Source organism: Pygocentrus nattereri, chromosome 8, assembly GCF_015220715.1.
Source record: "Pygocentrus nattereri isolate fPygNat1 chromosome 8, fPygNat1.pri, whole genome shotgun sequence".
NCBI lineage: Eukaryota > Metazoa > Chordata > Actinopteri > Characiformes > Serrasalmidae > Pygocentrus > Pygocentrus nattereri.
The window spans coordinates 18,986,424-19,004,193 of NC_051218.1; the positions used below are offsets into that span (position 1 = coordinate 18,986,424).

General features: G+C 43.0%; 1 protein-coding gene across 1 annotated transcript; it reads right to left on the reverse strand.

Annotated features, from left to right (window-relative positions):
- Positions 1-539: 539 nt before the first annotated feature.
- On the reverse strand, positions 540-6,559 carry npas4a (neuronal PAS domain protein 4a). Its single transcript, XM_017707043.2, has 8 exons — positions 6,037-6,559; positions 5,465-5,628; positions 5,249-5,351; positions 4,862-5,162; positions 4,635-4,744; positions 4,245-4,380; positions 2,379-4,147; positions 540-2,261 (listed from the first exon to the last, which is right to left on the reverse strand). Exons 1-8 carry the CDS (start codon positions 6,209-6,211, stop codon positions 2,233-2,235), a joined length of 2,787 nt encoding a protein of 928 aa, XP_017562532.1. The 5' UTR covers positions 6,212-6,559; the 3' UTR covers positions 540-2,232.
- Positions 6,560-17,770: the final 11,211 nt, after the last annotated feature.

Genomic DNA, 17,770 nt, shown 5'->3' on the forward strand with positions numbered 1-17,770 from the left:
GCTGTGCGAAAAGGGGAGGAGGGGGCTAAAATTGGTGCCCCTAAGCAGGAAAGCCCATATATGGAGTCCAGCAGCACTGTCGTGCGACGTAGGAATAGCAGGTACGTTCGGTGCTGCTGGGGAGGGGGAGAGAGTGAGAGAGTGAGAAAGAGAGAGGGAGAGAGAGAGAGAGAGAGAGAGAGAGAGAGAGAGAGAGAGAGAGAGAGAGAGAGAGAGAGAGAGAGAAAGGGGAGGGCTTTTGCGCATGTGGCATTCAGTGCGTGTGTGCGTCAAAGTGGGAAGTGGCTGTCTGTGTGCGAGTGCCTCTGTGTCAAGTGTGTGCGTCAGTCTGAGTCAGATAGTGTCTCATCATGAGTGTGCGTCAGTGCTGTTGCTGAGCAGTCCATGCTCCAGGGGAAGAAAGAGAGGGAGCGCAGGAAGGAGGGATGCAGGGACCAGAGTGATGGAGGGAATGGGAGCAATGGACAGACGATAGTGAGCAAGAGAGGAGGGGTGAAAGAAACTAAAGAGGAGAAGGAGACAATGATGCAAAAGACAGGCAGCTTTAAGTGCACTTTAATATAAATGCATTTGTTTTTGACAACCAAATACACTTATCAGCGACACAAAAGAACACTGATCCACAATGTCCATTCTTCATAGATAGCATATGTCAAAGTATGTTTTGTTTTTTTTCTCCATCATATACAATAAAAATGTCTCTGATATGTACAGTATCAGCTCTGTTTTGTACAAATGTACAAATGTGTACATCCTATTTTCAAACTGAAACCTCAGCACACACCTATCTAGAGGCATGTGCACCAAACATCCATTCTGTATAACAGCACACATACGATATAATACTTTGCTCGTTTGTTTGTTTTTTAAACTTAGCATGTAAATAGGTAGAACGTAGGAATCAATCCTTTACTTGACCGTAGACAACTCTACGTTAGCATGTCGACACCGTGGGAATAGAACCATTCTCAACCCATGTCGACTAGTAACTGAATAGAAAGAGTACCCTGTCCCTAGTGTCCACTTCATTTTTTAAAACAAAACTTCGACGTTGGTTGTTTGTTTGGATTTTTTCGTTGTTTTTTTAAAACCCCTCTCAAAAAAGAAGAATAGGCCATTCACACAGTCATGTTCACCACTCTACACCGCACACAGTAAAGTTACGATGTCACCGTGGTATTCACTGTATAAAGATGCTGCCTGGCTGAGTTCAGCAAGCCTTTGCTTGTGCCAAGCACACGAGAGCAACAACAGATTGCAAGCATTACAAATATTGATGCTGCAAAAGTCCAGTGCATCTGCGTTGGGCCTTGCCCATGAAAATGACTGACCGAAGAGCCATTTAACACTGGCTGGCCAAAGTGTCAGTCCAGCAGAATGTGTGTGCAGTCACACACAGTCTTCTGTTCTTTTCACTGTCAGCTGGTAGCTTCTTCTCCAGATGGCGTCCACTGGACCAGTTGAAGAATATTGGAAAACTTGACTTCTCTTGCACACAAACTTGGATTTGTTCACAGATTAAAGAAACATTTGTACAGCACACTGATACACAGATTTTGAAAAAAAAAGAACTCATGGCAGCTGCAAACCCAAAGCTCAATGTTTTCTGGATATTGCACATAATAACACTGTTTGCAAATCAAAGTTAACAAGAGTTTTGAAGATTGGCCATGTATAGGAACGGCCAGTCATGGTACTGTAGAGTGTAGTGTAAAATACATTTTCCACACATTGGGCTTTGAGGGTGTCATACTGCCATTACAAGCATTGAGCTATAAGCTGCTGTCGGTTTGTTATCTTGTTGAAGTGTGATTCTTTTTTCCATGTTTTCACAACAGAGTATTTTCACTACGAGTGAATACGAATGCAAGTCTGTAAGTCGAGTTGCGCTTACAAAGTCAGAGATCTTAGCCTCTGATAAAAGCTCAGCGTTACAGTAAAGCAGAGACGAAAACTGACTTCCAAGTCTTGTCACAACTTGGTTCACACGCTAGTATATTGCATCATTGTTGAGATGTTGCACCATTATTGATATAGAAATTCATGGATAAATACATGAACAAAATATGAATGAATCTTTTCTCATGTGGATATGAGGAAGTTCAAGTCTTTTTGGCCTTATATACATTATGTATATATTTATACATATAGATAATTTTCACTTTTCAGTAAAAGTAGCTCCATGAAATATGACAATATGCCATACTTAATGAAGTAAGTCACAGACTTATTTTAGAACGGAGGATCACTTCCACTCCCATCTGAAAGGCAACAAAGGAAAAAGAAAAAGAGGGTTAGGCAATACTTCTCAGTTATCAAGCATGCTCTGTTAATCCAAGTAAGATGTTTGTGAAAAAACAGGACAGAGTTGCACTTACCTTTGTGGAAGCACTGTTGCGGCAGGTGACTTTGGAGTTGATACAACTCAGGTTGTTGCCCCAGGCCAGGGGCGATCGAGGCACCTGCCCCAAACGTGGGTTCCAGGGCGGCCAGCTCCTCGAGGAGGGACTGGGCGCAGGGCAGGCCAGGCGATGCGGGGCTGACGGGTGAGGAGGCAGGCACTGGAGAGACGGGCGAGGCTGTCAGCTGCAGCGGTGGAGACGCTGGGATACTGGTAGACAGTGGCGATGACACTACCTCTGTCTCCATGGCAATTTCGCCTGCCGCCTTCCCATCCGCCATGTCGCCTGCGTTGATTGGCGACATCATAGCCCCGCACCCGGCCGCATGGTTACAGTGCGCCGATTGGACGCTACAGAAGTGGCCAGCACTCACGGCAGAGACCCCATCAAAGTGCAGGGGTGGACGCCAGCACTCAGGAGTCGGAGGGGAAGAAGGAGAACTGGAGGGAGAAGAAGGGGTAGGAGACAGTGATGGTGAGGAGAGGTCTTTAAGGAGGGTCTCTAAGACACTCTCTTCAAACAGAGAGTCGTCATCTGGGAAGATGGGCAGGTCCAGGCCTCTCCAGGTTTTGACTGGGTAGAATTCACCCAGAAGCGAGACCGTCTCGAGTCCCACTGAGTCCAGAGAGGGAGAGGGAGGTTGTGGAGAGACTGAAGAGGGCAGCAGCTTGGAAAGAAAAGGGTCCAGGTAGAACCCCTCAGCTAGTGTGCTTATGTGCTGGGCTAAAAGGGAAATTTCTGTTCTTTCTTTTTCTCTCTCCCGCTCTAGGGAGAAGAAGGACAGGCTGGGCTGTTTTCCAGGTGAGGCTTCAGGTGTGAGCAGGCCTTCAGGTGGGTATGGGAGTGGCCCGTGAGGGACATCGACATACAGTGGACCACGAACCTCAGGTAGAGTCATAATAGTGCAATCCCCATCTCCTGGACTGTCTGGGGTTGGAGGAAGCTTCTCATAGAGTGAGCTGCTGCAGGGCTCAGAGGGGAAAAGAATGTCTGTTGCTGGAGCTGGCAGAGTGAGTGGCAGTAGGGTGGAGAGTGTGGTGGTTGGAGGTGCAGGGCTGCCTTGTGGGTTTGATGGGGCAGATGGAGAAAGAGAGGGAGCTACTGTAGTTGTAACTGTTGCAGTTGGGGGAAGTGGTGGTGGTGTGGTGGCACCAGTGGGATCAAAGCTGAAGAGGGGTTCCCCAAAAGGGAAGCTGCTGCTGCCTAGCTGAGGCGTATATGGAGGTGTGCACACAAACTCCTTGGTCTGCTGGGCCTGGGTTGTAGGCACTGGTGGTAAAGGAAGTGGCAATGCAGGTAGTGGGGGATCTACCTGGAAAGCTGGGGGAAGTAGAATGTTTTGGGTGAGGAAGTCCAAGTCTGACACTGTGGCAACTGTGACAGGGGATGAAGCAGCTGAAGGCCTGTCGACTGATTCACTGGGTGGCTGCTGGAAGAATGTCTCTTCCTCAAGAGAGGAAAGACTGGAGCGTGGGCCACTCTCTAATGGCATTGTTTCCATTGAGGAGCTGGCACCTTGCTCTTCTGCAGAGCCAGCGCTGCACACTGTTGTGCTGAAGTCAAACGACTGACCCGAGAGACCGCTGCTCCCGGGTGTGAACACTTGGTCAGGACTGGACAGTGTCTCTGGACTCTGCAAGCTTGCAGGGTCTTGTTGGGAGGTGCTGGTGCTGGTGCTCAGCACTACAGAGAGCTGAGTCTCCTCAGAGCTCAGCTGTTGCCTCACTGACCAAGCCTCTGACTCACTACAGTAAGAAGAACAAAGAGATGGGTTAATGACATTTTCACCTTTTTGAATTAGTAGAATTAACCACTTACACATTTGTCAGACTTGAACTGTACCTGATGATGTAATTGTTGCTGCTGATAGGATTTTCTCCCGTCTCTAGCTGCAGGACCATGTAAAGCCAGACCCATGAGTGATCTGCAGCTTCCACGCGTACCACCATCTCAGCCCTGCCTTCACCTCCTTCTCTCACTGTTTGGAAACAGAGGAGGAACAAAATGAGTCAAGACATATTCTACCCCGCATGAGATCTTGAGTCATATATCATCTCTGTAGGTGTTCTGAAGTGTTCCTCTACTACACGGATGTACTGTGGGAGTTGGTCATGGTGAGTGTCAATGCAGGGATTAGCAGCTATGTGGTGGGTGTTGCCTCATACTACACACTGAACTGAGGTAGAAAACTTCAGTGAGTCTTTGATTTCATCACTCAGCAGTGATACTCACATAAACTGCAGTGCTGAGCTGAGGCATGCGAAAGGTCTTGTGGATGCAGAAGGCTGTACCAGGAGCGAGAGCGCAGGGCCTCCACATCCGTACCCAGGTAAACACTCACACTGCAAAAGAACAAAGTACTTCTGTTGAGACACTGTAATCTGTTTCACATAGATTAGATAAGTATGCAGTGGAGCTATAAATAGTCATAAAAAGTGAATATAGAACAGTGGCCTCACCTGTCCTGTGCATCCTGTAGTCTCATGTCACGACTGTGCTGTGAGCGGAAACATGATAGGAGGAAACTGCTTTCCAGTGATGGGACAAAAGCTTGTTCAGTGGAGGTGCCAGGTCGGGGTGGGTGAGGCTCCAGAGGTGCACAGAAGCACACCCATACAGGGTTGGAGGTCCAGTAGGATCCTGGTGCAGAAGGGCCAGGCGGTGGTGACAGACAGCGAGCCCGAATCAGGACAAGCTTATTACCAGCACTCTGCCTGCGCACTGACTTTGAGGTGTTGAAACGGCAACGAAACAGTCGGTCTAAAATAAGGAGGAGACAAACGATTACAACCTGCATTTCTTGCATAAATTAATTATCAAATTACACAAATGTGTAGACACCTTACCTGTCTCAGGTGAAGTCGGAGGCACCAGGTTACTCCTCATAATAAAGTGGTCAGTAGGGTCTATTATATCATACACACTGTCCCCTTGGGCGACCAAATCTACCTGAAAGTTCAAACAATATGTTCCTTAAGAAAAACACCTTTCGCTTTCCACCTCATGCATATGCTGGTGTAATAATGAAAACAATAATGAGAATATCTGTCTGTTTTACTTACCATTGAGTGTCCGAGGTGCTCAGAGACGCTGTCCGACAGGTAAAGTAGTTTTCCCTCTCCAGTCAGTAGCATTAGGAAACCTGGCATGGCATGAACCAACTCTGAGAGCTCGTGAAATGAGAAGAATCTCGCGCTTTCCTCGGCACCGCTAGTAGCAGCTACATCTGAAAGAATTGACGATCAGACATGAATAAACCATGTAAGCCTCCACACATGCCCTTGCATTGTAAATGTAAACTCTCTGCACGTCACACAGTAGGCTTTTCAGCACTGTGGACAGCATCGCTGTGTTTCAGCACCACGGAGAGCAGCTTGTAAGCTTGAACATCGCTATAAAGTACGATTCTCATATCACACACAGACAAATTATAAACTGTCGTTTTTTCACAATTTATATTCAGTTCAGGCAGTCTAACGGGATCCACCTGTTGCCACTCGCGTAGCTCCTGCTAAAACAGCTCTACTATGCCTCTTATTTTCTTGACAGCAATGTTTAACAATACTACACAACGCTAACACAGCTGATGTACGCCTGCAGTGAGTGTATACAGTGAATGTAAACGAATATTTACCTTGACAGAAGAAGACAGATTTTCTCGTGTACATGCAGGCAAGGGACATAATGTGTAGATAAGAGAGGCGAGCCTTGTCCGCATCGGTGATGGGCAACAAGTCTCTCAGGTTTCTGATCTCTGCGTTTATTTGGTCCCTCCGAGCTTTCGAAGCTCCTTTCGTGGATCGGTACATTGTGGCCGGTGGTCGAGGGGAAGGCGAGCAGGAGGAACTCGGGTGAAGTTGTCTTGACTGCGGCGTGGCTCGAGGAAAGCGTAGATCTCTTTTCTTGAATGTGGTCAGAGTAACGGTGCGTGTTTTCACTGGAGTGTCATCTCAGCTCATGGCCAGAGTCAGGCTGCGCTCCTTTCTCCTGCCTGTGCCGGGTTTTCCTCTTCGGTTCCGCCACAGCGCCTGGCTCGGTACGGACCGGAGGCTCGGTGGCTTTCTCCTCCGGCTCGGAGCGTCAGTCAGTCGGCTGTTGTTGGAGCCGTGTCTCGCCCAGATGTCGGGAGCCCGTAAATCTGGTGGAGTTTCTCTGCTCGCCGGTAACTTATATAGGCTGGGACTCCACTGGTGTAGGGGGGCTCCCAACGCGCCAACACCGACGTAAAAAAAAAAAAAAACAGCGAGAAAATGAGAGGAAGGGAGGAGTAGCACGGAGGGGAGGGCTGGGTGATTTTATATCTCTCATATCAATGTTTGCAGCGCTGAAACTCACTCCTCTCCCCCTCCCTCCCCGTCTACTCTGGCTCTGACTCCGGTTCGACGTCAGCATCCCCTCTCCCCGTTGATGACGTTGGCTTGAAATCGGGAGCTCCGGCGACGCAAAAAGCCCGATTTGGACAAAACCGAGCAGGGGGCGGAGCCAGCGTGTGAAACGTAGACGGAGTCACCGGGCTCCGGTGCATGCGGGGGGGAGAGGGGGGTCCTGTAACTGAGCTGCATACGAACGAGATGGACTACAGATGTCTCGCTGTTTCATTGCTAATGTAACGCTGCTACCTGACTGCAAACTTCAGCTATGATTCAGAACTTGATTCTGCCACTGCATGACGATTTTCTACTAATGACATTGATCACAGGTGTTTCATAGATTTACATGGATGTTCATGGATTTTCATGGATGTTCATGGATTTTCTTGGATGTTCATGGATTTTCATGGATGTTCATGGATTTTCTTGGATGTTCATGGATTTTCATAGATCATGAATACGCAGGTCACTGTGTGCCATCTGTCTTCTTTGAGCAAATCCATTTCACTCTCTCCGCTCACAGCCTGCACGGTTACAGCTCGCAGCCAGACAGGTCAGTGAGGCAGTGAGAGGAGCTGTTCGCAGGCATTTCTGGCGCTGGAGCGGTTTTTGTGAATGGAGGGTAAAAGTGTGCTTTAATTACTGTCCTTGAGCGCCGTATTGAAGCAGACGATGTGAGCGAGCACAATAAAAGCGCCTCTTTATTTTATTACATAAATTCATACTCTCAATCCTTATAAGGCAAAACACTGACAGGAGCGACGGCGCAGCTCCGGGCCAATTAGAATGCGCGCGCGAAGCAACGCCGGTCGCGGCAGCCAATGGGTGCCCTTGGAACGTAAGGACGCAGGCGGCGCGTAATGCCTGCGGATAACGCGATTGGTCAGTGCACAGTGAGCTCGAGGCCGCGGTGGAGCTGGAGCGCAGGAGTCACAGCAGGCCGAACAGGAGCAGGTCAGTCACGCGCCCCTCTGACCGTGCACACCGCTCAGGGAGAGCGACCACCGGCCGGCCACGGACCCCCACAGACTCTCCTTTTCTCTGTGTGTCCTTATCTGCGCCTGCCTTATTCGCAGCTGACAAGCAAGCGCGTGAGTCAACACGAGGGTCTCGTAAAGGGCGAAAACCTGCCGCTCCTGCAGTCACCCCGCCATCCGGTTAGAGCAGACCTCAGAGCGAGCAGCGGGCAGCTTTTGGAGTGGTCTATATTTGGCAGCCTTAAGTGACTCAGTTGTCCCGGTTAAAGTGCGTCCTGTACGTGCCAAATCACGCCGTCTCTCTGCACGAGATACAACGTGTTGCATCAAGATTGCAGCGTGTTGTTCATTCCTCTGGCTCTCGTTCAGACATTTTTGGGGGCTTAAACCAAATAGTAAGAGGAGAGTGGGCCACTGTTGGCCCGCTGATGTCAAAGCTGGCGGCCCACTAGCGTTTTGGCCCACAGGTGGTTAAGCAGTGTTACACAAATGGCGCTTTGTAGCGCTCATTCTGCATTGACAGTCAAATTGACTTGTTTTCCTTTGCTTTCATCTGTAAATTAGTTAAGTAAATACTTTTAACAGCAGTATCATAAATGAAGCCGGTTATACGACTGTAGCCAATCTAGCGCAGTGGCAACAGAAGCATTTTAGATTAGGCCTAGTCATTCATTTTTTCTCAGAGCAATAGTCTGGGTGGTCCGAGGGTGGGCCAGCAGTGGCAAACAGTCAGCGGGGTTCCGACCTCATCAGGCCAGCGGACCGATATATACCCGCTATCTGACTATATATACGCTCAGAAACCCCCAGCACAGCGCAGGTGTGAACGATACAGTCTGTTTTTCATTGTAAACCCCCTTGCATGTTGAAATAGTAGGTAATAAATAATAGTTTGTAATAATAGCGTGAAGTGACCGCCTACGTGTTACCCTTCCTAAAAATATCCCCAGCATGGCTACCTGCTCATTGACACACTGCACTCGAGGAGATAGATGGAGCTCATCAACAATACAGCGTTACTATTATTAGGCGTAGTGTTTGTGTTTTGGGGGAGAAAAATAGAAAGCCGGGGAGTCATGTGAGGTCCAGGGGGAAGAGTCAAGAGCCTGGAAAGCAAAGTGCGTGGGGCGTCATGTTTATGCAATTCTCATCTTTGGTGTGCAAAGCATGTTACATCAGACGGTGTGATCTACCTCTATCTGAAGAGCATATGGAAACAGTTATATAAGTTATGTAAACTGCAGTTATGTACTTACTTTGTGTACACACTTTAAAAAGATGGTTCTTATAGAACCATTTATACCTAAATGGATCTTTGCGTGGTGAAATGTTTCTTCAGATTCATGGAGAATGTGTATCTGATTCTATATAGAACCTTTTTGAAAATGGTTTTATATAGTGCCAAGGGTTCTGCTATTGTTGCAAGCTTGACATCAGAACAATAGCAGAACCCTTTTTGGTGCTATATAGAACCATTTTCCTTTCACAATGTAAAGAAGCATTTAAGCATGAAATGATTCTGTATAGAACATATGGTTCTAAGTAGGGCCACTGCCTTTACTAAAGAACCCTTGGAAGAGTTTGAGATCAGTCTAAGACAAAAGACACAATGACAGCTGGGGTGTAATGATTCATATAATTCAGGATTCGACTCAATGCAACTTGTTTGGTGTCCTAATGCATACATTCTTTGATACAGCAAAACAATGAATGTTTGTTTTGAATGGTAATGGATGAATGGTAATAGCCCATCAGAGACTGAGGAATCCATAGAAAACCTCTCGAATACCATCATGCTTTACTATAGTCTCAATAACCCTCCCAAATGACACCTTAATGCATGAAAAGGACATACATGCTAATATCACAGGTTCTAGCACCGAGAGATATATCATAAGCAGCAGGTTAGAGACATCCAAAGCTGTATGTGGAGCTCTGTAAAATCAGAAAATGCCCTCTGAAAAATGTCATGAATAGCAGAGGTGTCCAACCTTTGTCCGGGTGATCTACCGCCCTGGAGAGTTTAGTTCCAACCCTAGCCAAACTCTTGGACCCTTATTTATGAAGCTTCTCAGAGTAGGAGTGCTGATCTAGGGTCTGTTCCTGTCAGTATGGTCATCATAAATTACAAAGGAATCTGATCCTACATTAGCATGCCTACTGCGAGATGTTTTATGAATACTGGCCCTATTTGCTTGGCTTAAGGACTTTTAAGGCTTCTTTGAGGGCATATTAAAGGCGACTTCCACTGATTTGTCAACAGTTCTACAGAATTCATAGATATATATATATATAGTCATAGATATAAATGAAGTAATTCAGGGCATTTTCAGATGGTGCATGAACTTGCCAGCTCTGACTTCTCTGCAGTGGTGATGATAGGAACCAGGAGAAGTGACATAATGCAAATATAGCATTACCATCATTACCATCCAAGACTACAGGTGAATCTACACATGTCTTCTGAGTTTTATAAGTAATAGTGATATTAGTAAAATAGTAGTAAATCTGAAAATATAAGCTTGCTTTGTGTACTCTTCTGCCTTACACCCTGCATGTACCTCTCCACCCTGAATGTATTTAAACATTCTCAAAACAATCAGAAAACAATGTCTCTGTAATGTATCTTACCAGAAGTGGTAAGTTCAGGCAAAAAAAACATAAAAATCATTCCTAGGATTCTGTACCAACGGCTTTGCTCAAGGCCTTGCTAGTCAGCTCAAACCAGTAGAAGAGGTGTCCATGCAGTTGGAACAAAATCATTGGAAGGGTTTTTTACTTTCTCACTTTAACTTTTTGTGATGCAGCTTTTAGGAACACAAAATAGTCTGGACATTTGGTTCCTATCACCCGCACTGTAAACAGTTCTGACTTCTCTGGTATGGATCATTTCCCATTAAACCACACTGAAAGAATTTGTTTGATCGTAACCATTTAATTCTGCAGAAATTTTGAAAAATTTATGGAATCTCTACTATGTAGTATCTTCAGTTAATATTGAGCAATGTTCCATTGACTTCAGTGATTTTCAGTTGAGTATTTTAGACGGCTTTACAGGGACTGAAACTGGCAGCATATTATTGCTGAATTCTTGCTTCAGTAAAAGATATGAGTAGAGCTTTGCAGTAGTTCAGACAATATTCTGTGCAGTCTGTGATTTCTTTGTTGCCCATCTACCTACCATTGCTGTCAAAATCTCGTATTTTCAAAATGAGAAGCAGAACCTTAAAAAAAAATCTGATCTTCAAACGTGTACAGAAACCATTGCAGGCCATGGATTTACAAGGTTTTTTTTTCTTCCATTTTTCCATGTTAAAAATTATTTTCATTTGTTTTCTTGAGATATTAAGTTATTTATGTTATTATCGACAACATAATGAATGATAAAACAATGTTATGTCATGATAATTATATAAATAACACAAGATCTTGAGAAAACAATGTTTTGGTGTGACAACCGTGTTTCCTTCTTTGCGTCCACATTTTCAATAGAAAACCCAAACTGTTAAAGAGAAAGAATCTTTTTAGTATCCACTTATAAAGAGTCTTAGACATTTCACATACACATGGCTGCTGTGTACCAGGGAGCATCTGTTTGGTTCTGGTTCTTATGGTAATGGCAGTCATTGTAGCGCTGGTCCACGTGGACATCGTGGGTGGCCAGGAAATGGGGTGTATCACTAGAGTGGCGGATGTGAGTAAATGGTGGCAGAGGGAGATGATGGTAAAAGGAGCATAGAATAGACACGCCAGGGAGTCCAGTGTCATATGATAACTCTTCTTTTTAACCTGGCCATCCCTGCAGACAGGAAGACCAGAGCACACAACAGCTCTGTATGTTACTTTTCTGGACAAGCCTTGTCGTGGACTATGTTGCACCGTTAATGGTTTTTTGGACCAAGCTCGTGCCTAGAAAGATTATTATGTGTGAAAGGTCTTCAAAGGTGGGGAAAATAGGAAAGTATGTGAGAAAAAAAGATCTAAATAAGCTTATAAGAGCATGCACTTATATATATATATATAAATAAATGTACAAGTTAAATATGAAATGTTTCAGTATTTAGTGTGTTTGCTCTTTGCCTTTATTATAGCTTCAGTTCTTTACAGGAGATTTGCTTTTGGTTTTTTAAGAAAAATATCTGCAGGGATATTTTTCCACACCCCCGAAGTTCAGTCTTAGAAGTTAGTTGCAGTCAGTTGACTCTGGGGTGTCCAGTCAGTTGCTCTGAGAACACTTGAATCTTCTTTGATTTGCAACTGTTCTTCCTTTTTGTGTATTACCTTTTCTCAGTAACTTCTATCCCTGTTACTACTTTTCTCCTGTCTCTCAAAGATAAAGGTTTTAAGTACTACCTATCTGACTGTGACAGTTTTGCACAGTTGTAAGGACTCATACTTTCTTCATATCTAGATTCATTCTTGACTGGACTTTTTTGGATAACAGTCTCTCTACTGACTCAAAGGCATGTAAAAACTATGGCAATCCCACTTGCCTGATGAATTCATGCGAACCCCACAAATACTACTGTACCACTACCAAGTCCAAGACCCATTTAACATCTGGTCAGCAATGGCACTGCGATTAGAATCTGAACAAATGTGTCACCAGGAATCCTTTATAGTGGAGCTGTAAGGTTGGTGTAGCTCATAAAGTGGTCAGTAAGTGGAAGAAGAAGTTAGATGTTTCTAATAAAGTGGCCAGTAGTGAATGGAGAAAGTAGATGATTCTAATAAAGTGGCCAGTGAATTGAAGTAGAAGGTAGATGTACAATTAGTGGGAGTAGAAGTAGATGTTTCTCATAAAGTGACCAGGAAGTGGAAGTACAAGGTGGGTGTTTCTAATAAAGTGGCCAGTTAGTGGAAGTAGAAGTAGATGTTTCTAATAAAGCGGCCAGTGAGTAGAAGTACAAGGTAGATGTTTCTGATAAAGTGGCCAGTATGTGGAAGTACAAGGTGGGTGTTTGTAATAAAATGGCCAGTGAGTGGAAGTAGAGGGAAGATGTTTCTCATTAACTGGCTAGTCAGTAGAAGTAGAAGGTAGATGTTTCTAATAAAGTGGATAGCGAGTAGAAGTACAAGGTAATTTTTTCTAGTAAAGTGACCAGTCAGTATAAGTATAAGGTAGATGTTTCCAATAAAGTGGCCAGTGAGTGAACATAGAAGGTGGGTTTTTCTAATAAAGTGGCCAGTAAGTGGAAGTATAAGTCAGATGTCTCAAAGAAAGTGTTGAGAGTACATTGTTGGTTTTAATAATTGGATTTTTTTACTTAATAACTAAAAGCTGCCTACCATGTCCCTAGAACCAAAACCCAAGCTAACATTTCAATTTAACTTTCTATTTAAATCCAGTAACAATACATATTTGTCCCTGTCCCTGTCTCTGTCAAAGAATACCTTAATCTAATATATCACTGACCTTAAAACTCTAGAGATTCAAATGTCTGGTTTAGATTAGTAGAGGAATACCAATTCTCATAAGACTTTTGCTTTTTGAAAGTATATACTTTACTATATAACGTTTTGCCCAGAATGAATTCAACAGACTTAGATTTTTGTAAATTATACCTCATCAGCAGGTTCACTGACTTTAATTTAATGTGCCTTTTCAGAAAGAAGATGGTTGAGTGGATAGCTGTTTATCATGCATCTACGAAAACAAGAAACCCAGCGAGCAGAGCGGAGCAATCAACAATGCTGATGCTGCTGCCGTGTGGTCAGCGAATTCTGAAATGCACAGGAGTTCATTGCTAAACTGTCTCTAAGTAAGTACACAAAGAATTATGAAGCAGGAGAACGGAACGCGCTGTCCTGCTCAGAAATGGAAAGCCCATTAAGAGCCCAGAAAGAGCTACAGAAAATGCTTTACTGCGAAACGAAATATTAGCAACCTCTTCTGTGGTTGAAGGATGCTTGTTCTCCATCTTGAGATTCTTTCTCGTAGCTGGTGTTTATTTTTACCCGGAGAGAATCAAGGTCTTCACTCCGCTTCTTGAAAGAAAAGAGCTAATCTGTCGCCTAGCAACACCTCCCACTCCTGCTGAAGCTGGAGTGAGAGAAAAGGAGGGAAGTAAAGTGACGGTCGGTCTGTGAAAGAGATGAGAAAGGTGGTCTATGGCAAAGGTAAAGGCAGGGCTATTGAGTTAAATGGTGAATCAGGAGGAGCATTTGAGCTTTATGGATGAGATGGATGGATCAGTGGACAGGATCAGTCAATAAGGGGAGGGGGGGTAGTTGGACTGTGTGGATCTATGCTTAGGATTTATACCAGCATGGATGCATTTGTACCAAAAGTGTGAACATTCATGAATTTTGTGTATACATGTACATTCTTGTGGGTGGCTAATTTGGTACACTCTTGAAAATAAATGTGCCAGAAAGGGTTGCCATAGAAGTACCATTTTGGATTACTAAGTAACCTTTAAATAGATGCTTCTTTAATATAGAATTTAAATGAATAAGTCTTGGATGACAAATGTGAAGGTTCCAGACTAGTTAAGGGTTTTTATTACCAAGTACTGTAGGTTCAAGCCAAGAGTCTTTATTTTTATGAGTGTAGGTTTATAATGTATATGTTTATGGCCCATTGTCATGGCATACGTTCTGCCAGTTCCACAAAAACTTATACTAAGATAAGTGAGCAAACACCCACGCACACCCACACTCTGCCTCTCCCTCCTTCTCTGCCTCAGCCAGTGATGTTTCCCCAGCCTGTAGCCTTGTGCATTTTCTCTTTCTTCTACTTTTTTCCATTTTTTTCCATGTACAGTCTATTTTTAGAACTTGGGGCACAGAACAGTGGGAATAGTTGGACTTTTGTTGCTGGTGTCACTCTCTCTCTCTCTCTCTCTCTCTCTCTCTCTCTCTCTCTCTCTCTCTCTCTCTCTCTTCTCAGCCCTAAGGCTTCCTTGCTTTCCACATGAACTCACAGATGATTATAAGGTAAGATCTCAATGGTGAGTGCCCATTCATAATTCTACAGTTCATTGAGAAATGTCACAATATATCTTCACTTTTATGCTGCAATTATGAAAGGCTGTTTCAGCACATTATTCTTTAGGTACTGCAGCAGTGCAGGTGATCCATATGTTTGTTAATACTATTACCAAGGAACAATCTAAGGTTTGCAAATTTCATAATCTGTCCTTCCTTTCTATTTCTGTACTTTTTCTTTTATTAAACTGGCCTCAAAATTGCAGTAGTACATGCCAGCACACAATGCTCTCTCTCTCTCTCTCTCTCTCTCTCTCTCTCTCTCAGTAAGTTGGTGCTGATGCAAGGTTGCCATGGTGATATGATGTAGATATGTGACGTCACAGCAGACCTCCTAGCAGCAGAATTTTTTTTCTTTTTTCCTCCTTCCCTGTCTGTCACTCTCTCTCTCTCTCTCTCTCTCTCTCTCTCTCTCATTTAATACCAAGCCAAAGGCACTGCATTGCAAAACACTATGTATGATGTAAAACAACCTCAAAATTTTACAACAAGCACATACACAGCTAGCATGGCTCATCCTGCAGTTCTTTCTGACTCTAACCACTACCTATTCTTCTTTTTTGTCCTTCCTTTTTTGTTATTCTTGACTCAGGTGATGTTGTAAAACCCCATTCAGAATGAATTATTCAGTGTCAGTGTTACCTTTGTCCTTCAGGCTCTTCAGGTCCCTCCAGTCCAAGGGCCTTTTTGCAGAATGACTGGCAGCCAACTTGTAAGACTCTAATACAGCCCTAAAAAATAGAGCCTAAATTTGTGGATGTAAGTTGAGTCATTGGACAGCAAGAGAGTTACCATATTAACGCCCTCTTGGTTCTTCTCTTTCTCATGTTTAACACCAATTTGAGATGATCCATATTTATGTTTACCTTCTTGAATTTGGCAGAAATGCACACAGAAATAATCAATGGACAAATGAACTAAGATGGAGGTTTGCTGGAATGTTGCGTAACTATTAGAGGAGGACAGAGAGTGGGCAGGGAAGGAGAGACAGAGGAAAAGAACAAGAGAGCAAGAGAGCGAGGGAAGAAAAAGGTACTTTAGTGCCTGTTTTAGCTCCAGGCTGGTTTATGATTATTGCTTTTATTTTCCTCTATTTGCCCCAGGCTCCCACTCTTTGAAAACAAAAACACTTTCCCCCCAGGTACCAGTATTTCTCATTGATTCACGATCATTTCGGCAGCACGGCCCATTTCACAATGGTGACATTTGTGAGGCAGGTTTTGGGTGTATCTGCTGGATTTGATCTTGCTCACTACAGATTTCTGCAGTTTAATGAAGCACAGTCCTTTGTACTGATTTTGCAAGATAGAGCGGTAAAGCAGAAGATAGTGAATGTGAATAAGCGAATGTGTTTGGCTGTCTAAAATGCTATTTGAATTTGTTTTCCTGATGCACAGGACTGTGCACATGTCTTAGACACTAAAAGCTGTGTAACCAGGCAGTAAGTGTGAATCTGCCCAGAAAAAAAATAAATAAAAATAATAATAATAATAATATAATAAATACAAAAATAACAGTATAATACAGTAAGTAATGACTTTACTTATGTCAATGTGTTTGCTTAACCATTTCCATGCAATGGCCACAGGCATTAAGGAGAAATCCACACACTTAAAAACAAAGGTTCTTCAAAGCTTCTTTAATAAAAAAATGGTTTGATAAAGAACCATTAACACTCAAAGGGTTCTTTGCACTGTAAAAGGTACTTCAAATGGAAGAATAGACTATAAATGGTTGTTCATAGAACGTTTTTAGAATAGGGTTCTATTTGGCACCAGAATTGTTCTTCTATTGTTACAAGCTTGAGAATGTAACATTTCAAGAACACTTTTTGGTGCTATATAGAACCCTTTTCAAAAAGCTTCTATGTAGGATCATACACAAGACATCCTCCATTAGTCTAAAGAAGGTTTTCTTAATGCAAAGAACCGTTTAATCATCCAAAGGGTATTGTGAGAGTTCATAGTTCTATGTAGAAGCAGTTTATAAAAAAGAAATTTTGAAGAAGCTTCTTTTTTAGGAGTATAGAACAAATGTGTTCATCTAACAAGCTCACTAGATATCAATTATTTTTTTAGATAACAAGAAACTCTTGTTACTTTCTATGGTATTATGGGGTTTCCAACAACCTAACAAGATTGCACAACCTAGTGCAAGACCTAGTAGGGCACCAAAACCATTAGATAAACAGTACTTAAAGCATTCATCTTTGAGAGAGAGAACGTCAAACTCCATTCTTTGCTTCAGATCTGAAAATCCACTTGATTTTTCTTCCATCCGTCCACTAGAACTCCAAAACTGGACAGAGCCCAGATGTCAATATCATTGAATGTGTTTGGAATTACTTGGATCATGGGAAGAATAAAATGTAACCAACTTCTAAGACTGAGCTTTGGAGGTATGGAAAAAATCCCTGCAGATTTCAAAAACATATAGCATATCATGAAAAGAATGGAATGTATAATAAAACTAAAGGATGGACATACTAAATGAAAATGTTTATATTATATTTAGTTTTTGAGTATTACTAGTGGCCATTTTGACTGGAAATTAAATAAATAACACAATAGCACAGTTAATGATTTTAAACAGTTTGCTTTGGTGCCTAATTTTATATGTTCATAGGACATCTATGTGATTGTATAGTCAAGTTATGCATTGCTGCCTCACCAAAAATGTTCCACGTGTAACAGTGGAAGCCACACTTTAAGTATAAAACAAGTCCTAAAATTGATAATTATTTCATTTGTCACAGCCATCGACTTAGGTAGGTGGCTTTATTGTGAATGTAGTGTGTCACAGATTACAATTTACAGGCAGCCATCAAAACTACAACATAAACTCAATTATATATTCTACTTATTTCAGATTTTAATGTTTGATGTTAGTTTTTAGACTTAACAATACTTCTTAATTCAATATATATATATGTATGTGTGTGTGTGTGTGTGTATGTATGCATATATATATATATATATATATATATATATATATATGCATACATACAGGACTACAATCATATCAGATACTC

What these genes read in the sequence shown, in the direction of transcription:
- npas4a (XM_017707043.2), bottom strand. Translation starts at nt 6,211, where the DNA reads ATGTACCGATCCACGAAAGGAGCTTCGAAAGCTCGGAGGGACCAAATA. An exon ending in TCCGACTTCACCTGAGACAG is followed by an intron (nt 5,163 to 5,248) that starts GTAAGGTGTCTA and finishes TCCTTATTTTAG; the next exon opens with ACCGACTGTTTCGTTGCCGT. An exon ending in GCAACAGTGCTTCCACAAAG is followed by an intron (nt 2,262 to 2,378) that starts GTAAGTGCAACT and finishes GTTGCCTTTCAG; the next exon opens with ATGGGAGTGGAAGTGATCCT.